We start from the raw sequence: 13,781 nt of genomic DNA, 5'->3' as shown, positions 1-13,781 counted from the left end.
CAAGGATGAATGTATACCAAAGGAAAAATGATAGGGCACAGTGGCTCATGCTTGTAATCCCAGCACTTTGGGAGGCCAGTTGAGCCCAGGAGTTTGAGACCAGCCTAGGCAGCACAGTGAAACCTCTCTACAAAAACTTTTAAAAACTTGGCTGGGCACTGGTGGTACGTGCTTGTAGTCCAAGCTACTGGGGAGGCTGAGGTGGGAGAATCTCGAGCCTGGGAGTTTGAGGCTGTAGTGAGCCACGTTTGGCTCTGCACTCCAGCCTGGGTGATAGAGTGAGAACCTGTCTTAAAAAAAATTTTTTTTTTTTTTTTTTAATTATAAGGCTGGAGTAAAATTTGAGTGCAATAGAAATGGAATTGTAGGTGAAATAGCTGATGTTGGACTGTGAATGCTGTTGCCATTCTGGAGACTAGATATATAGCCAGGTAAACCTTGTGAAAGCAAACTTACAAATGAGGAAAGAAATGGAAAGGACGAAGTTGTCTCCAGGGAGTGACACTAATGAAAAACTTCACATTAAAGGGACTCTTGGAGATACCTAGTGACATTGGAAGATCAAGTGATAAAATGCTGGAACCAAATCCAAACTTAGAAAGGAGTAAAGACAATTTGCCAAGGAATGGAAAAGATGCTTGTTCTGTATCATAAGTTAGAGAAGGAGAAAAAGAAGCATGTTTTTTCATTCAGAAATGAAACACTTGATTCTCAATGTTTCTACTGTTTAATCTAAATATTACTATTTTTTGTTATGCATTAAACAGAGTTTTTAATACTTTCACACAATTTTTTTTTTGTTCAGTTTTTGTTTCTAAGGCTTAAAGATTCATACTTTTTAAAAAGGACTTTTGGACACATTTTTTAAAGGTCACAGAACAATTGTAATTGTAAATGATTATTAAGATCACTTTGCATAGTTTCAGCAAGCAGGACATTTTTGTGGTCCTGCACTACTGTGCAAAGTGAAGACTGACTACATTCACTTTTTTAGATGAGTGTACAAAGTAACAGCTTTCTCTTTTTTGGGCAGAGTTGGGAAGAAGCTGAAAGCAGAGAACGTGGTTGCTTGCTTTGCAGGAGCAGGTCTACAGGAGCATATTGATTGCTTTCAGAGCACAATCTTGTGATGAAAACATTCAGGCATTTAATCTATTTTATAATTTATACCAGATCACAAAACTAGACTCACCTTTCTGCATATCAGCGAATCCACTTTAAAAAAAATTTTTTTTTAAAGATGGTCAGGCTGGTCTTGAACTCCCGATCTCAGGTGATCTGCCTGCCTTGGCCTCCAAAGTGCTTGGATTACAGGCGTGAGCCACCATGCCCGGCCTCAATGAATCCACTTTTTATGCTGTTGTGAAAATTTATTCATTATGATGAATTCAAGTATAATTATAATAGGTACCTTTTTCACATTGAAGACTAGATGTCAAATAATGTTCCAGAATCTTTTGGTATAAGATGGTTTTTTGTTGTTTGTTTTTTATTTTTTGAGATGGAGTCTCACTCTGTCACCCAGGCTGGAGTGCAATGGTGCAATCTCTGCTCACTGCAATTCCTCCTGGATTCAAGTGGTTCTCCTGCCTCAGCCTCCCAAGTAGCTGGGATTACAGGCATATGCCACTACGCCCAGCTAATTTTTGTAGCTTTAGTATAAATGGAGTTTCACCATGTTGGCCAGAGTGGTCTTGAAGTCCTGACCTCAGGTGATCCACTCGCCTTGGCCTCCCAAAGTGCTGGGACTACAGGTGTGAGCTACCGTGCCTGGTCTAAGATGTTTAATTGGAAGTCATTAGACCTCAACTGCACACATGTAAACTAACTCTTCTGGCCAATCAGATATTATATCTGATCATTATACTGTATATTACTTACACATTGCTGGTTGAATTACTCTCAGTACTAGATGTACAGTTCTGTTGTAGATGATGGTAGCTATGATGACACCAGAGAAAAGGCTCTTTAGCCCAACAAAAATTTTAAAAGAACATTGAAAACAAGCAGAATGGATACATAAGAATTATGGATCAGCTCATGGAAAGGCAATTTCCAACTGATGTGTAAAAGGAAAATGAACCTGTTCTATTCTGACATAAAAACAATGCACAGCATTTCACTTGCATTTTAAAAAACAGAATCAAGATTATATGCAGGATTTACAAGTATCTTACCTTATATCACAATGCAGGATTTCACTGCTGCCCACCAATGTACTCTGAATTTCTGTATCTGGGCTTTTGTGATATAAAATGGGGTGAATTTGCTGAGACTTGCCCTCAGGGTGTCCATACTTAACCAAACCCTGTTATATATTGGAGGGTCTGTGGCCATTCTTCGCAAATGAAGAATTAAAAGAAACATCAAGATCCCAAGACAAAATATACCTAACTCTTTTTAAATAATGAACAATGATTTCTTGTCATTAGATGCATTCTCCCTCACTCAGGAATAAGAGATCTTTAATTAATTTATTTATTTATTCATTTATTTTTAGATGGAGTCTTGCTCTGTTGCCAGGCCGCAGTGCAGTGGTGCAGTCTTGGCTCACTGCAATCTCTGCCTCCCAGATTCAGGTGATTCCCCTGGCTCAGCCTCCTGAGTAGCTGGGACTAGAGGCGTGCACCACCACACCTGGCTATTTTTTTGTATTTTAGTAGAGATGGGGTTTCACCATGTTGGCCAGGATGGTCTCAATTTCCTGACTTTGTGATCCGCCTGCCTCCGCCTTCTAAAGTGCTGGGATTACAGGTGTGGGGCACAGCGCCCAGCCAGGAATAAAGGATCTTCAACAGTTTCTTCTTTATCCACCCAGGTCAAAGAAAAAGCCAAAGTGGTCACTATATGTTAAAATTTAGACATTAACTTTTAGTTTCTCTAACTTTAGTTTTTTAAAAAATGCCAAAATGCTCATGTTCTGGTTTTCTATGGCTTAAATAGCAATGTAGGATGGCAACATTGGCTTCTGCAGTTTTACAAAGATAAGAACTCCCTTGGCATAAAGAACAGCCAACAAAGGATCTAGCTTGATGGCAGCTGGGAACAAGTCTCACTTTCTGGAACTCATCATTTGACGCTTCAGAGGCAGCACGCTTCTTTTCATTTGCCTGCTCCATTATCTTGTGAGTTGCCTCTGTGATTTTATTTCTCCTCTTCTTGAGCCTCAGTGCCTGGTTCAATGACATCTTTATGATCAGTTCCTAGATCACTTTCCTTTCCTGCTGGCTCTTCTGTAAGGATTCCTTTGACTTCCTTCCTTCCACCTACTCCCCTCCTTGGCATTCTCTTTAAGAAGCTAAGGCTCCATGAGGAAGAGATGGTATTGGATTCCTCGTGCCCTCCACCCTTTCCTCAGGGACGTGCAGCACCTAGGGGTGCGGGAGACCAGATTTCTGCTAACATAGCCCCACCCGGTCATTTGCTCACTCTACAGAGATCTGTGACCCACGTAGCCATGCAGAGGTGGGACAGAAGATGCAGAGGCTGAGCGGAAGCTGAGGTGGCTGCAGCTCTGAAGCAGGTGCTAGCTCAGCAGGATGAGGTCCAGGAAGAATGGTTCATGGCAGGAAGGGGAAACGGAAACTGACTTCCCCACCTCATTCCTTAAAGGTCTCTCAGATGGTACTATGGGGGTAGGGGGCTGTCTCTAAAGAAGTTTCATTGTTTTTCCAGAGGGGAACACTCCATCTTGAAACCTAGGGTAATAATGTAGTATATGTGTGGGTGGGCACCTGGGCTAGTGGTTCAGCCTTCTTTTTGTAGATTTTCACAGATTGTTTTCAGCTCCATGCCTGGCTCATACCTTGTGTTTTAGTATCCTTGAGCCCTGGGATTCTCCTCTTTCCCCAAGAATAATCTCCCAGCCTCTAGTGCGGGGGAGATGTTATAAACCTGGCTCCTGGTGTGTGTGTGTGTGTGTGTGTGTGTGTGTGATTAGTCCTACCCATGCCCAATTTCAGTCCTCTCCTTCACATCCCACTCTGTCTCAGAGTCCTGAACCTCTACCTAGAGTTCTGGAAAACGCTGTGCTCAGAGGCATTCCATCAGCTTGCATTTAGTGGTTCCTGCCATCCTTTTCCATCAACTTTCTATCTCCTAAACACACTTCCAGTGTTTATCTATTGGTAACATTTTCCTTCCACTCTCTCAGTGGTGGGTTTTGTATCCCTTTGTGATCCTTTATTAGTATTAGGAAGGCAGAGCAAACAATTGTATGCAATTAGCTCCCCATCTTTATCTGATTTCTCACATTGCTTTATATCACAAGGATTTCAACCAGTGGACTCGACCAGAAATGAGAAAAGTGAGACTTGGCTTTAAAGTAATATTTTATTTCTCTGGGCTGTGCACACTTAGGGCGTTACATCCACAGATGGGCTTCTCCGCTGGGATGCTACTTGTGGCGATCATCTTCTCCCAAGCCCCACATTTTTGCGTTGTACAGAATGATGTCACTGCAGACCCTGAAGTAATTCAGCCTGCGGTCATGGCGTTCTGGATTGACCTAGAAAAGGAGGATGTAGGTTCAGAATGAAGCCTGTGAGGACACAGGAGGACCTGGGTTTGGAGTCAACGGACCTGGCTTCTATCAGGCTCCACTCTCCCAACCTGGGCTGCATTGTGGATGGAGATGACCACATGTCCATCAAAAGAGTTGTGAAGTGGGAGGAGAATAACCCGCGCACAGCTATGACCCCTCCTGTCCCACTGCCTGACTTGAAGTCCACACCTGCGGACTGTTTCCCCCATTAGAATGAACACGGCATGAGGGGAGGTGCTGTATCTGCCTTAGTGTATCCTCAACACCTAGAGCAAGACCCAGCGCACATTAGGTATTCAATGTGTATGTGTTGAAAGAATGACTTTGTTTAAGGAGTTATGTAGAACCTGAGTAAAAGTCAGCACTCTGACACATCAGTCTTATAGAAGTTACACCTTGCAAATAATTTTAAAAATGTATTTCCAGAAAATGTTACCAGGAGATGAGAGGCTAAGTGATGGTCATTGAGTCTGGCTTTGCCAGTGTGCCAGTACTGAGGTTGGAGGTATCTTGTTTATCCAAGGTGAGACCCTGCCAGGGAGCAGGGAGCTTCAGGTTGTGGCTGATCAAGCCTCTTCTGCCCCAACTACTTCATTCTGTAGCTCCAACTTAATTACCTCTTTTGGTTGTGCAACACCTGCATCTGATGGTTTTTGGGGTATACTTTCTTTCTATGCTAGCAGTGCCCTTTGATGGCACTGTCCCCAGGTTTATCACGATGAACAGCATGGAGTATTTGCAGACCCTTTGCAACTCCAGATTGCTCACTGATCTGGACATACATGCAGTCTGTGATCTGCAGAGCCTACGAAGGTCCCAGCAGGGCAGGCCACACTTGTCTTTCCTGTCACCGTAAGCATGAGATGTGTCCTGGAGGGTCAAAATGCAACATCTCCACATGCACACTTTGTACTTGTGTGAGCCAGGTCTTTACTCTTTAACAAAATGAAGAATGGTGAGTTAATTTACTTGTGTGTTGCAATATTTTTCTAAGTTGCTTCATGATCTGTCTTGGCTGATTTCTATCTTCATGCCAACACTCCTTCCTTCACAACCTTTCTTCTCCCCAGCAAAGATTCTTTCCTTGAACAAACTCTACTCAGGCTCCCTAAAGTACTTTTCAACTAGGTGTGATGTTGGGATTTCCATTTCCTCTGCATTGTCCAATTCTAGCAAAAATCCTGCTAAGGTGATTTAACCAGAAGCCCCCAACCTTTAACGTCTGATCACCATTGATATCTGATTGGGTTCCTCATTCTCCACCACTCTCCAGGTGATGTCTGATCCTGCTGGCCTGCCTTCAGCAAGCACCCTGTTAGGTGGAAGTTAGCCAGAATCTGCCCCTCCCCCTGATGTTTCCTCCTAGTATTTTTCCATCACTGACCCTGACCTTGCTCCTTGGCTACACACTCGCAATTGCGCATGCTGCTGTCAAAGTTGAGGCCAGTCTCCCTCCCTCCCTCACCGCAAAACCCTGTAGTGATGCCGATGCCTTTCACAGTAGTTTCCTCACTTGAAAAAGTCTTCTTTCTGGTTTTTAAATTTTAAATTTATTTTTTTCCACTAGCACTTTCAGTACCATTCCTTCTGGTTTTTAACAATCATCGACTATTGGTTCCTTATTCATATATATATTCAATAACTGTCATTGAATACGTATTTTAACACTTTTATTCATGTTGGACCGCCCCACCTCCTCTTTCTCTTTGAATGGTTATCTTCTACAGCTCTCTAACCACATCTCTCCCTTTGTACCAAGTTCCTCCTTGTAGGTGTGTATATATGTATATATACGTGTGTGTACATACATAGGTAAATACCAAAAAAAAAGAGTGAAGAGGAAGTAAGGAAAAAAAAGCTAGGGAAAAATATATAATAGTTGCTTGGTAATGTGGGTGTTGAAGATTTTCCTAAGCAAGGCACAAAACTCAGAAACCATAATGAAAATGAGTGGTGTATTTGATGACTTAAAAATGAAAACCTTCTGCATGATCAAAGACATAAGCAGATTTAAAGACTTGTCCAATATATGGCAGAAACTTCTTTGACTCATGTATTCTATATTGTACATTTCTCCCTTAAAAACAGAAGTGCTGTATTCCTGAGGGTGATTGTGTGCTAAAGGGGCTAATTGTGCCCTTCCAATCGAACAGGGAGAGGACCCTTACTCACTTGTCCATTTTTTATGTTTTTAAATTTTTTATTTTTAAAATGTTATTTATTTATAGTTTTTTAGTTAATTAAATTTTTTTTGAGACAGAGTCTCACTCTGTTGCCCAGGCTGGAATGCAATGGTGGGATCTTGGCTCACTACAAACTCCGCCTCCTGGGTTCAAGTGATTCTCCTGCCTCAGCCTCTTCAGTAGCTGAGATTACAGGCATGTGCCACCATGCCTGGCTAATTTTGTATTTTTAGTAGAGATGGGGTTTTGTCATGTTGGCCAGGCTGGTCTTGAACTCCTGACCTCAGGTGATCTGCCTGCCTCAGCCTCCCAAAGTGCTGGGATTACAGGTATGAGCCACTACGCCCAGCCATATGTCCATTTTTTATGGATAAGGAATCAGAACTCAGAGATACTGAGTGGCACACCCACGACCACCTTGCTGATACCTGATGGAGCTGACTCAGGTATCTGTCATGAGCACCGTTATTTAAGCAGCAAAGACGCAGTGTCTACCATGTGCCAGGCACTGTTCCAGGTACTGCACAAATAACACCTCGTTTCATCCTCATAACAAGCTTATGAGACAGGTACTGTAATAGCTCCATTTTACAACAATTAAAATGAGTCATAAGAGAGCTTAGTAACTTACCCAGTTGGTAAGAGGTAGCCAGATTCAAGCCCAGGCATGTCGGGCCCCTGCCCTATTCTATGGTCACCACCTACATTGCCGCTGTGTTTCCTTGTGTTTTCTGAGGAAGGAGCCAGGCTTACCAAGGGCTCTAAGTACCATCCAACTTCCTGGTTTTCAGTCTGTGTCTCTGGGTGCTTCTTCCTTGGTCCCTGGGCAGCATGGTGAATGAGATTCAGAAACCTGGCTGGGAGACGAGGCACGAGTTATGAAGGAGTCAGGCTCTGGGACCAGAGGTTGGTGCTGTGCCCTTTCCTGCGTCCACATCGTTCCTTCCAGGCAGAGCATCTGGGCCTCGGAGGTTTGCCTAGGCCTCGAGACAGGGGTGTCTGGTCCCTCCACTCATCTGTCAACAAATACATGGTGAGCTCAAACTCTGTGCCAGGCATGGTTCTGGGCGCGGGGCATGCAGTGCTGAGTGACAGTATGGTCCCTGCTCTCCTAGAGCTCATAGTCTAGATGGGGCGGAGGACACAGTACACAGGTTTACAAAATGACGCGACGGTGGCAGACAGGGATATGCGCTGTGAAGAAAGGAATAGGCAAAGGGTCACGTGCAGGCAAGGGCAGCTGCTGCAGATGGGGCGGTGAGAGAAGGCCTCTCTGGATGCCAAGCAGGAGCCAGCCCTGGGAAGAAGCGGGGAAAGAGCACACCACAGGCAGCAAGAGCAAAGGCCCCGAGGCCTGCGCGAGTTTGGCCAGTGTAGCACAACAGAGAGCGAGACGCAACGTTGTAAGAAGCGAGGTCATCTCTTACTTCCTTGAGCAATGGTTTGTAGTACTGTTTAGAGTGTAAATTAGTTCAACCATTGTGAAAGACAGTGTGGCGATTCCTCAAGGATCTGGAAATAGAAATACTATTTGACCCAGCAATCCCACTCCTGGGTATATACCCAAAGGATTATAAATTGTTCTATTATAAAGACACATGCACATGTTTGTTAATTGCCTCACTGTTTACAATAGCAAAGACTTGGAACCAACCCAAATGCCCATCAATGATAGGCTGGATAAAGAAAATGTGGCACATATACACCATGGAATACTATGCAGCCATAAAAAAAGGATGAGTTCATGTCTTTTTCAGGGACATGGATGAAGCTGGAAACCATCATTTTTAGCAAACTAACACAGAAACAGAAAACCAAACACTCATAAGTGGGAGTTGAACAATGAGAACACATGGACTTAGGGAGGGAATATCACACACCAGGGCCTGTTGGGGGTTGTGGGGGCTAGGGGAGGAATAGCAGGGGGTGGGGGGATTGGGGAGGGATAGCATTAGGAGAAATACCTAATGTAGATGACGGGGGGATGGATGCAGCAAACCACCATGGCACATGTATGCCTATGTAGCAATCCTGCACAATCTGCACATGTACCCCAGAACTTAAAAGTATTAAAAAAAAAGTAAGGTCAAATCCTTGTGTATTAAATAAGTATGGCTGCCGACACCAGATGGATCTGCAGCTCCGCAGTTCTCCTGCCCTATCAAGTCTCCACCGAGGCAGGCAGACGGTGGGATGAACCTGGCTTTGGAGTCAGTGCTACTGTTGGCTTGCCAGGCGGCATCACTTCTTTGGACCATACTTCACTCATCTGTGAAATGGGAGGAAAATATCTACTCAGCAAGATGGCTGGGAATGAAATGAAGGAAGGTGACTCAAGGGGCTGCCACTGGGCTGGCACATCCTTTGTGTAGGGGAGAGAGCAGCTAACTCCTGCCTGGCTTTCAGTCCCTCATTTCCTCTTCTATTCCTTATTGCTGCAGGTTCTCAGCTTGCACCCTTTACCCTAGTCAGGAGAGTGCACTACAGATAACACCTTACTGCCTGTGACCACCCCTCTATTAGTCTGTTGACTTGTCTGCCTCCTTCATAACGCTCTGAGATCCTCTGCTCCCTCATTTCCCATCCCAGCCACGGTCATCCCTCCTTCACCAAATTTTGCTCAAGGAAGGTAGAGAGGAAGAAGGAAAGCTTTCCAAGAGGGATCAGGTTTTCCACCAAATATCCCTCCTCCCTCATTCCCAAATAGGGCCCTCTCTCCACCTGTATGTTATGGCCATGCCAGACTACTTGCAGTCGTGTTTCCCACGTCTGTACCTTTCTATAGAACTCAGGATGTTCTTCCACAATCTTCTCCACCTCACCCTGTGGTCACCTCCTCCAAGATGTCTTCCCAGAACTCCACTGCCTGACCGAGGCACCTGTTTCCTATGCTGTTCTCACAGCACTCATGGTCCCTGTTGACTTGTCTCCTTATTTCCAAGTCTACTTCTCTTCTTCATTATGCTACAAGATCACCCCACCCAGCCCCAGCGTAGAGACTACCTAATAATGAAAATAACCACGGGACTAATATTTCCTGAGGACCATGTACCAGCTACTGTTCTATGCACTGGCATTGTTTTGTTTAATCCTCACATCATCCCTGAGAAATAGGCTAAGAGAAGTGAAAAACCTACTCAATACTACAGTTAATGAGTAGCAGAACCAGGATTAGAACTGAGTTAGCATGGCTTCAGAGCTTGTGCTTGCAACACCAACGTGTTTGATGAATGAATGAAAGCAATGTTGAGGCCAGCAGGAACATTAGTTGGCTTGACAGTTATAGTTGAATATGTCCATCTTTAAAAAATTGTATTTAATTTTTTAAAAAAATTCTTTTTTATTCTATCTGCCACAGACTGTCTGAGTGTCTGTTGTCTTTTTTTCGAGCTTGGCTAGTGAAAACCCCATTTCTAGGATCAAAGCAGAGGACTCTGATGCTTGCTCCAAGGTATCACTACCCTGAGAGGTCTCCCCAGCCAGTCTGCCTCTCTGGGCTCTATCTCAATGGCATTTCAAACCCCAGGACTCACCATCTGCAGGTTCCTCCAGGTTATCATGCCAAGACATGGGCTTCCTGGTGACTGTGTGAACTAGAAAAAAAAAAACAGCATCACAGATTCAGATTAAAACATGAATTCCCTGCCCTCTCTAAGACCCACCTTAAACAGGGCACTCATTTGGCACTCACCGAATGTCTGGTCCATGCCAGGTATTATCCTGGGTGCTAGGATAATACATGATTTGATAAGGCCCTCAAGAACCTCACAATCTAGAGTGGAACTGCCCAAAATAGTGGTCACCAGCCACATGCGGCTCCTTGAATTTGAATAACTGAAGTTAAATACAATGAACACTTCAGTTCCTTAATCACATTAGTCACACTGCCAGTGCTCAACAGCCACATGCGGTTAACGGCTACAGTTTTGACTGCAGCCAAGATAGAGAACATTTTCATCACTGATGAATTATCTTGGACAGTGCTGGCCTATGGGGAAGGCCAAAGAGGTTTGCCAGGCAGTGATCTATGCTCAAGAGGGCACGTGGTAACAGAGGAGCAGCACCCACATCCATCCACCCCCCTCGTAATTGCTATACACTGGAGAACAGGCTGTAAACAAGACAGAGCTCCTGTGCCTCCAGAGCTTTTAACACTATTTGTGGCGACAGACAAGAAACATATATATATTACCAGGCAAATATCAATGTGATGGAGAGCAGTAAGGCAGGTTACGTGGATGGAGAGTTGGCATTGGGCCTGGGGTATGGGCGATGTATCTCTAGGGAGATACATATGAGCAGAGTTTTGAATGAAGTGAGGGAACGTGCTGCGCTGTGGGAAACATATGAATGTGAGCCTGGGGAGTTTGAGAAACGTCAAGAAAGCCAGAGTGGGTCCAGGGGAGTGAGCTGGATGGACAGTAGTGGGAAATGAGCAGACACTAATAGAAACCAGTGGCCTCCATGCTGCTTGTCTCAAACTCCTACCAGTAAAAGAACTTTAGAGCATGCGCCCTTAATAGATGCACAATTACATGATCTTTATGTACTATTATCGGTATATTAGCAAAGAAAATTTCCATCTTTATATATGAAAGTAATCAATACAAGTTGTAATATTATCTCACTTTACACCAATGGCTCATATGCTTAAGCAACAGGAGCTGGGAGACAGCATTTTCCCTAGAGAGCGTGAAGGTTGCCTGAAGAGATTGTTTCCATTGTCAGAATGGACCCAGTTTGAACGGCTTTGGACACTAATTTGCTTTCCTGAAACTAGCGGTTGGGGGTTCCAGAAAAAAACTAAGTTAGTTAGAAGGAAAGTGAAGATAGCACATTTTCTCTATAGAGCCAGGCAACAAAGTGGACTTTACTTACCAGGCACAGAGCTGGAGATACATTCAGGAAGAAGCCACAGTGTTTATGCAAGTAAAGTGCGAAATGATATGATGCATTTAGGAAATCCATATATTTAGAAATGGCAGGGGAAAAGGAGTATGCGTGGGGTTCATCAGTAATGGCTGGTGCAAGTAGGCACCGAAGTATTTCTTAAAGGAGCAGGGTAAAGTGGGGAAGACGAGTATGGGATGATGCTGGCAGGAACCAGAGGCAGATCCAATGCGCCTTATGCCCTGATTGATTTAAATTTTACCTCAGAAGCTATGAGAAGGATTTTCAGTGGGATCGATGTGCTCTAATAGTCCTCCTAGCATAGCGCTAGCTAGCAAGAGTGTAGGGGTTTGGTCGGAGGGGCCACCTTGGAGGGAAGGAGAAGGAGTTGGGAGTCCATCAGACCCCATCCAGGCAGCAAGGACGAGGGCCCTGCAGAGGCTTCAGGAGTGAGGATGCAGGCAGAGGCAGTTTGAGATGCTTCTTAGAGCATGAAAATACCTGAGCAGAGGCAGAGAGGAATCAATATACATGATGGTGTCTTTCATTGAGGCAGGAACAGGTGGGTCAGGGGAGAGGAACGTTAATAAGCAGGATCTGTGCCTTTTTAAAATGTGTGGAGGGAGGGAGACCTTGAGGAGGACACGTAGGCTTCTAGTGATCATTAGAGTGAATGATCCAGATCACCAGAGCGAATCATCGGGGCCTTTTGCAGAGACAGGGTATTCTGGAGCAGCAGAGAGTGGGGAAGGTGGGAATGAACCTGGCTTTCCTCCTGCTGTATGTGAGGTGCCTGTAGGTTGTCCCGGAAGGGGAGCTGGGAGGTGGTTTGGCCGTGTGGCTCTGAAGTGCTCCATTTCAGGCCCAGCGGCATTCAGGGGAAGCTGATGTGAGAGGACAGATCAGACCGCAGGGCGCACAGTGACAAGAGTGGAGGGTAGGGCTGTTTTATCAGGGAGCACCCAGGAACTTTCCGAAGGACAGTATCAGAAGCCTGAAGAAAAACCTTTCACTTTTTACAAACAACCCCAAATACAAACAAAAACAAAACACAAACAGCCTGAAAAATTCCTTCAAAAATAAAATCATAAAAAGCTATACAACCTTCTTTTTCCTACAACTAAAAGATTTAATCGTCATGCGCATGAACTTTAATGTAGTGAATGCATCTGATAATGATGTGGCCCCTCCAAAGTCATGGTTCCTGAAATCTAGGAAAGGGGGCGGGTGCTGGGGAAAGAGTCTTCTTTGCTGGGACAGCCTTCCCACCCCAAGGCTCGGAGTGCTCCTCCTTCCCCGGTGCCCTCCCGCTCTCGCCCTTCCCGCACCCCGCCGCGCCCCTCACTCTTGCGGAAGGGATTCACGTGATACTGCGTGTAGAGTTTCTGGGTTCGCAGCTCTTTGAGGTACAGTTCCCTCAAGATCTGGTTCTGATGGACCTCATCTGGAATCACCTTCTCGCTTGGATGTCGTGCCATGGCCTTGGGCTGTCCCGTGCCCTCTGGCCTTTACCTGCGTCCCGGGCCTTCTGCCGTCTCCAGGCAACGCTTCCCCACGGTCTCCAGGCAACGCGTCCCCGCGTCTCCAGGCAACGCTTCCCCACGGTCTCCAGGCAACGCTTCCCCACGGTCTCCAGGCAACGCGTCCCCGCGGTCTCCAGGCAACGCTTCCCCACGGTCTCTAGGCAACGCTTCCCCGCGGTCTCCAGGCAACGGCGTCCCGCGGTCTCCGGGCAACAGCGCTCGGGTAGCGCTGCCCGGTGGTCTCACTCGGCCAGCCCATTCCCCTGCCTGCATCGCCCCGCCCAGCGCCCGCCTGTCGGGATCTTATTTCGCACCCCGCCCTTTTCTGGCACTGGACTCACCTGCCCTAGCTTCTCAGGCCCCGGCTGGTTTACCGCCAGGAAACGTCTTCCCGGCAAGGGGCAGACCCAGTAGGTAAGGGACAGATGATTGGACCTCATCTTGGCCAATCATTTCCTAAAAAACCTTTTGGAAGGCGTCAGAAGTTTCTCCCACCTTAAAGCAAATGCCCAGAATCAAAACCTCACAAAAAACCCAGAGATTTCCTCTCTGAGAAAACGTTCTGGCCAATGTGGCCCAGATTACCGATGTGATAATATAGACAGAAAAAACATTTCCTAATGAAGGAACTTGTTGCCTTTA

At 45.5% G+C, this 13,781-nt stretch overlaps 1 protein-coding gene across 2 annotated transcripts; it reads right to left on the bottom strand.

The window, feature by feature from the left end:
* Nucleotides 1-4,313: 4,313 nt before the first annotated feature.
* On the bottom strand, nucleotides 4,314-13,146 carry CFAP144 (cilia and flagella associated protein 144). Of its 2 annotated transcripts, XM_003936963.3 has the most exons (4): nucleotides 12,962-13,146; nucleotides 10,260-10,319; nucleotides 7,480-7,583; nucleotides 4,314-4,507 (listed from the first exon to the last, which is right to left on the bottom strand). In XM_003936963.3, exons 1-4 carry the CDS (start codon nucleotides 13,092-13,094, stop codon nucleotides 4,397-4,399), a joined length of 408 nt encoding a protein of 135 aa, XP_003937012.1. In that variant the 5' UTR covers nucleotides 13,095-13,146; the 3' UTR covers nucleotides 4,314-4,396. The 2 variants fall into 2 exon arrangements, with proteins under 2 accessions (XP_003937012.1, XP_074236768.1); XM_074380667.1 differs by lacking the exon at nucleotides 4,314-4,507 and having other exon boundaries at nucleotides 7,317-7,583.
* Nucleotides 13,147-13,781: the final 635 nt, after the last annotated feature.

Source organism: Saimiri boliviensis, chromosome 11 (genome assembly GCF_048565385.1).
Source record: "Saimiri boliviensis isolate mSaiBol1 chromosome 11, mSaiBol1.pri, whole genome shotgun sequence".
Taxonomy (NCBI): domain Eukaryota; kingdom Metazoa; phylum Chordata; class Mammalia; order Primates; family Cebidae; genus Saimiri; species Saimiri boliviensis.
This window is presented reverse-complemented; position numbering and strand designations above follow the sequence as displayed.

Coding starts and splice junctions, on each gene's coding strand:
- CFAP144 (XM_074380667.1), bottom strand. CDS start 13,094: ATGGCACGACATCCAAGCGAGAAGGTGATTCCAGATGAGGTCCATCAG. Junction 10,320..12,961: donor CGTGAATCCCTTCCGCAAGA/GTGAGGGGCGCG, acceptor TTTTTTTTCTAG/TTCACACAGTCACCAGGAAG. Junction 7,584..10,259: donor CCTGGAGGAACCTGCAGATG/GTGAGTCCTGGG, acceptor CTCGTCTCCCAG/CCAGGTTTCTGAATCTCATT.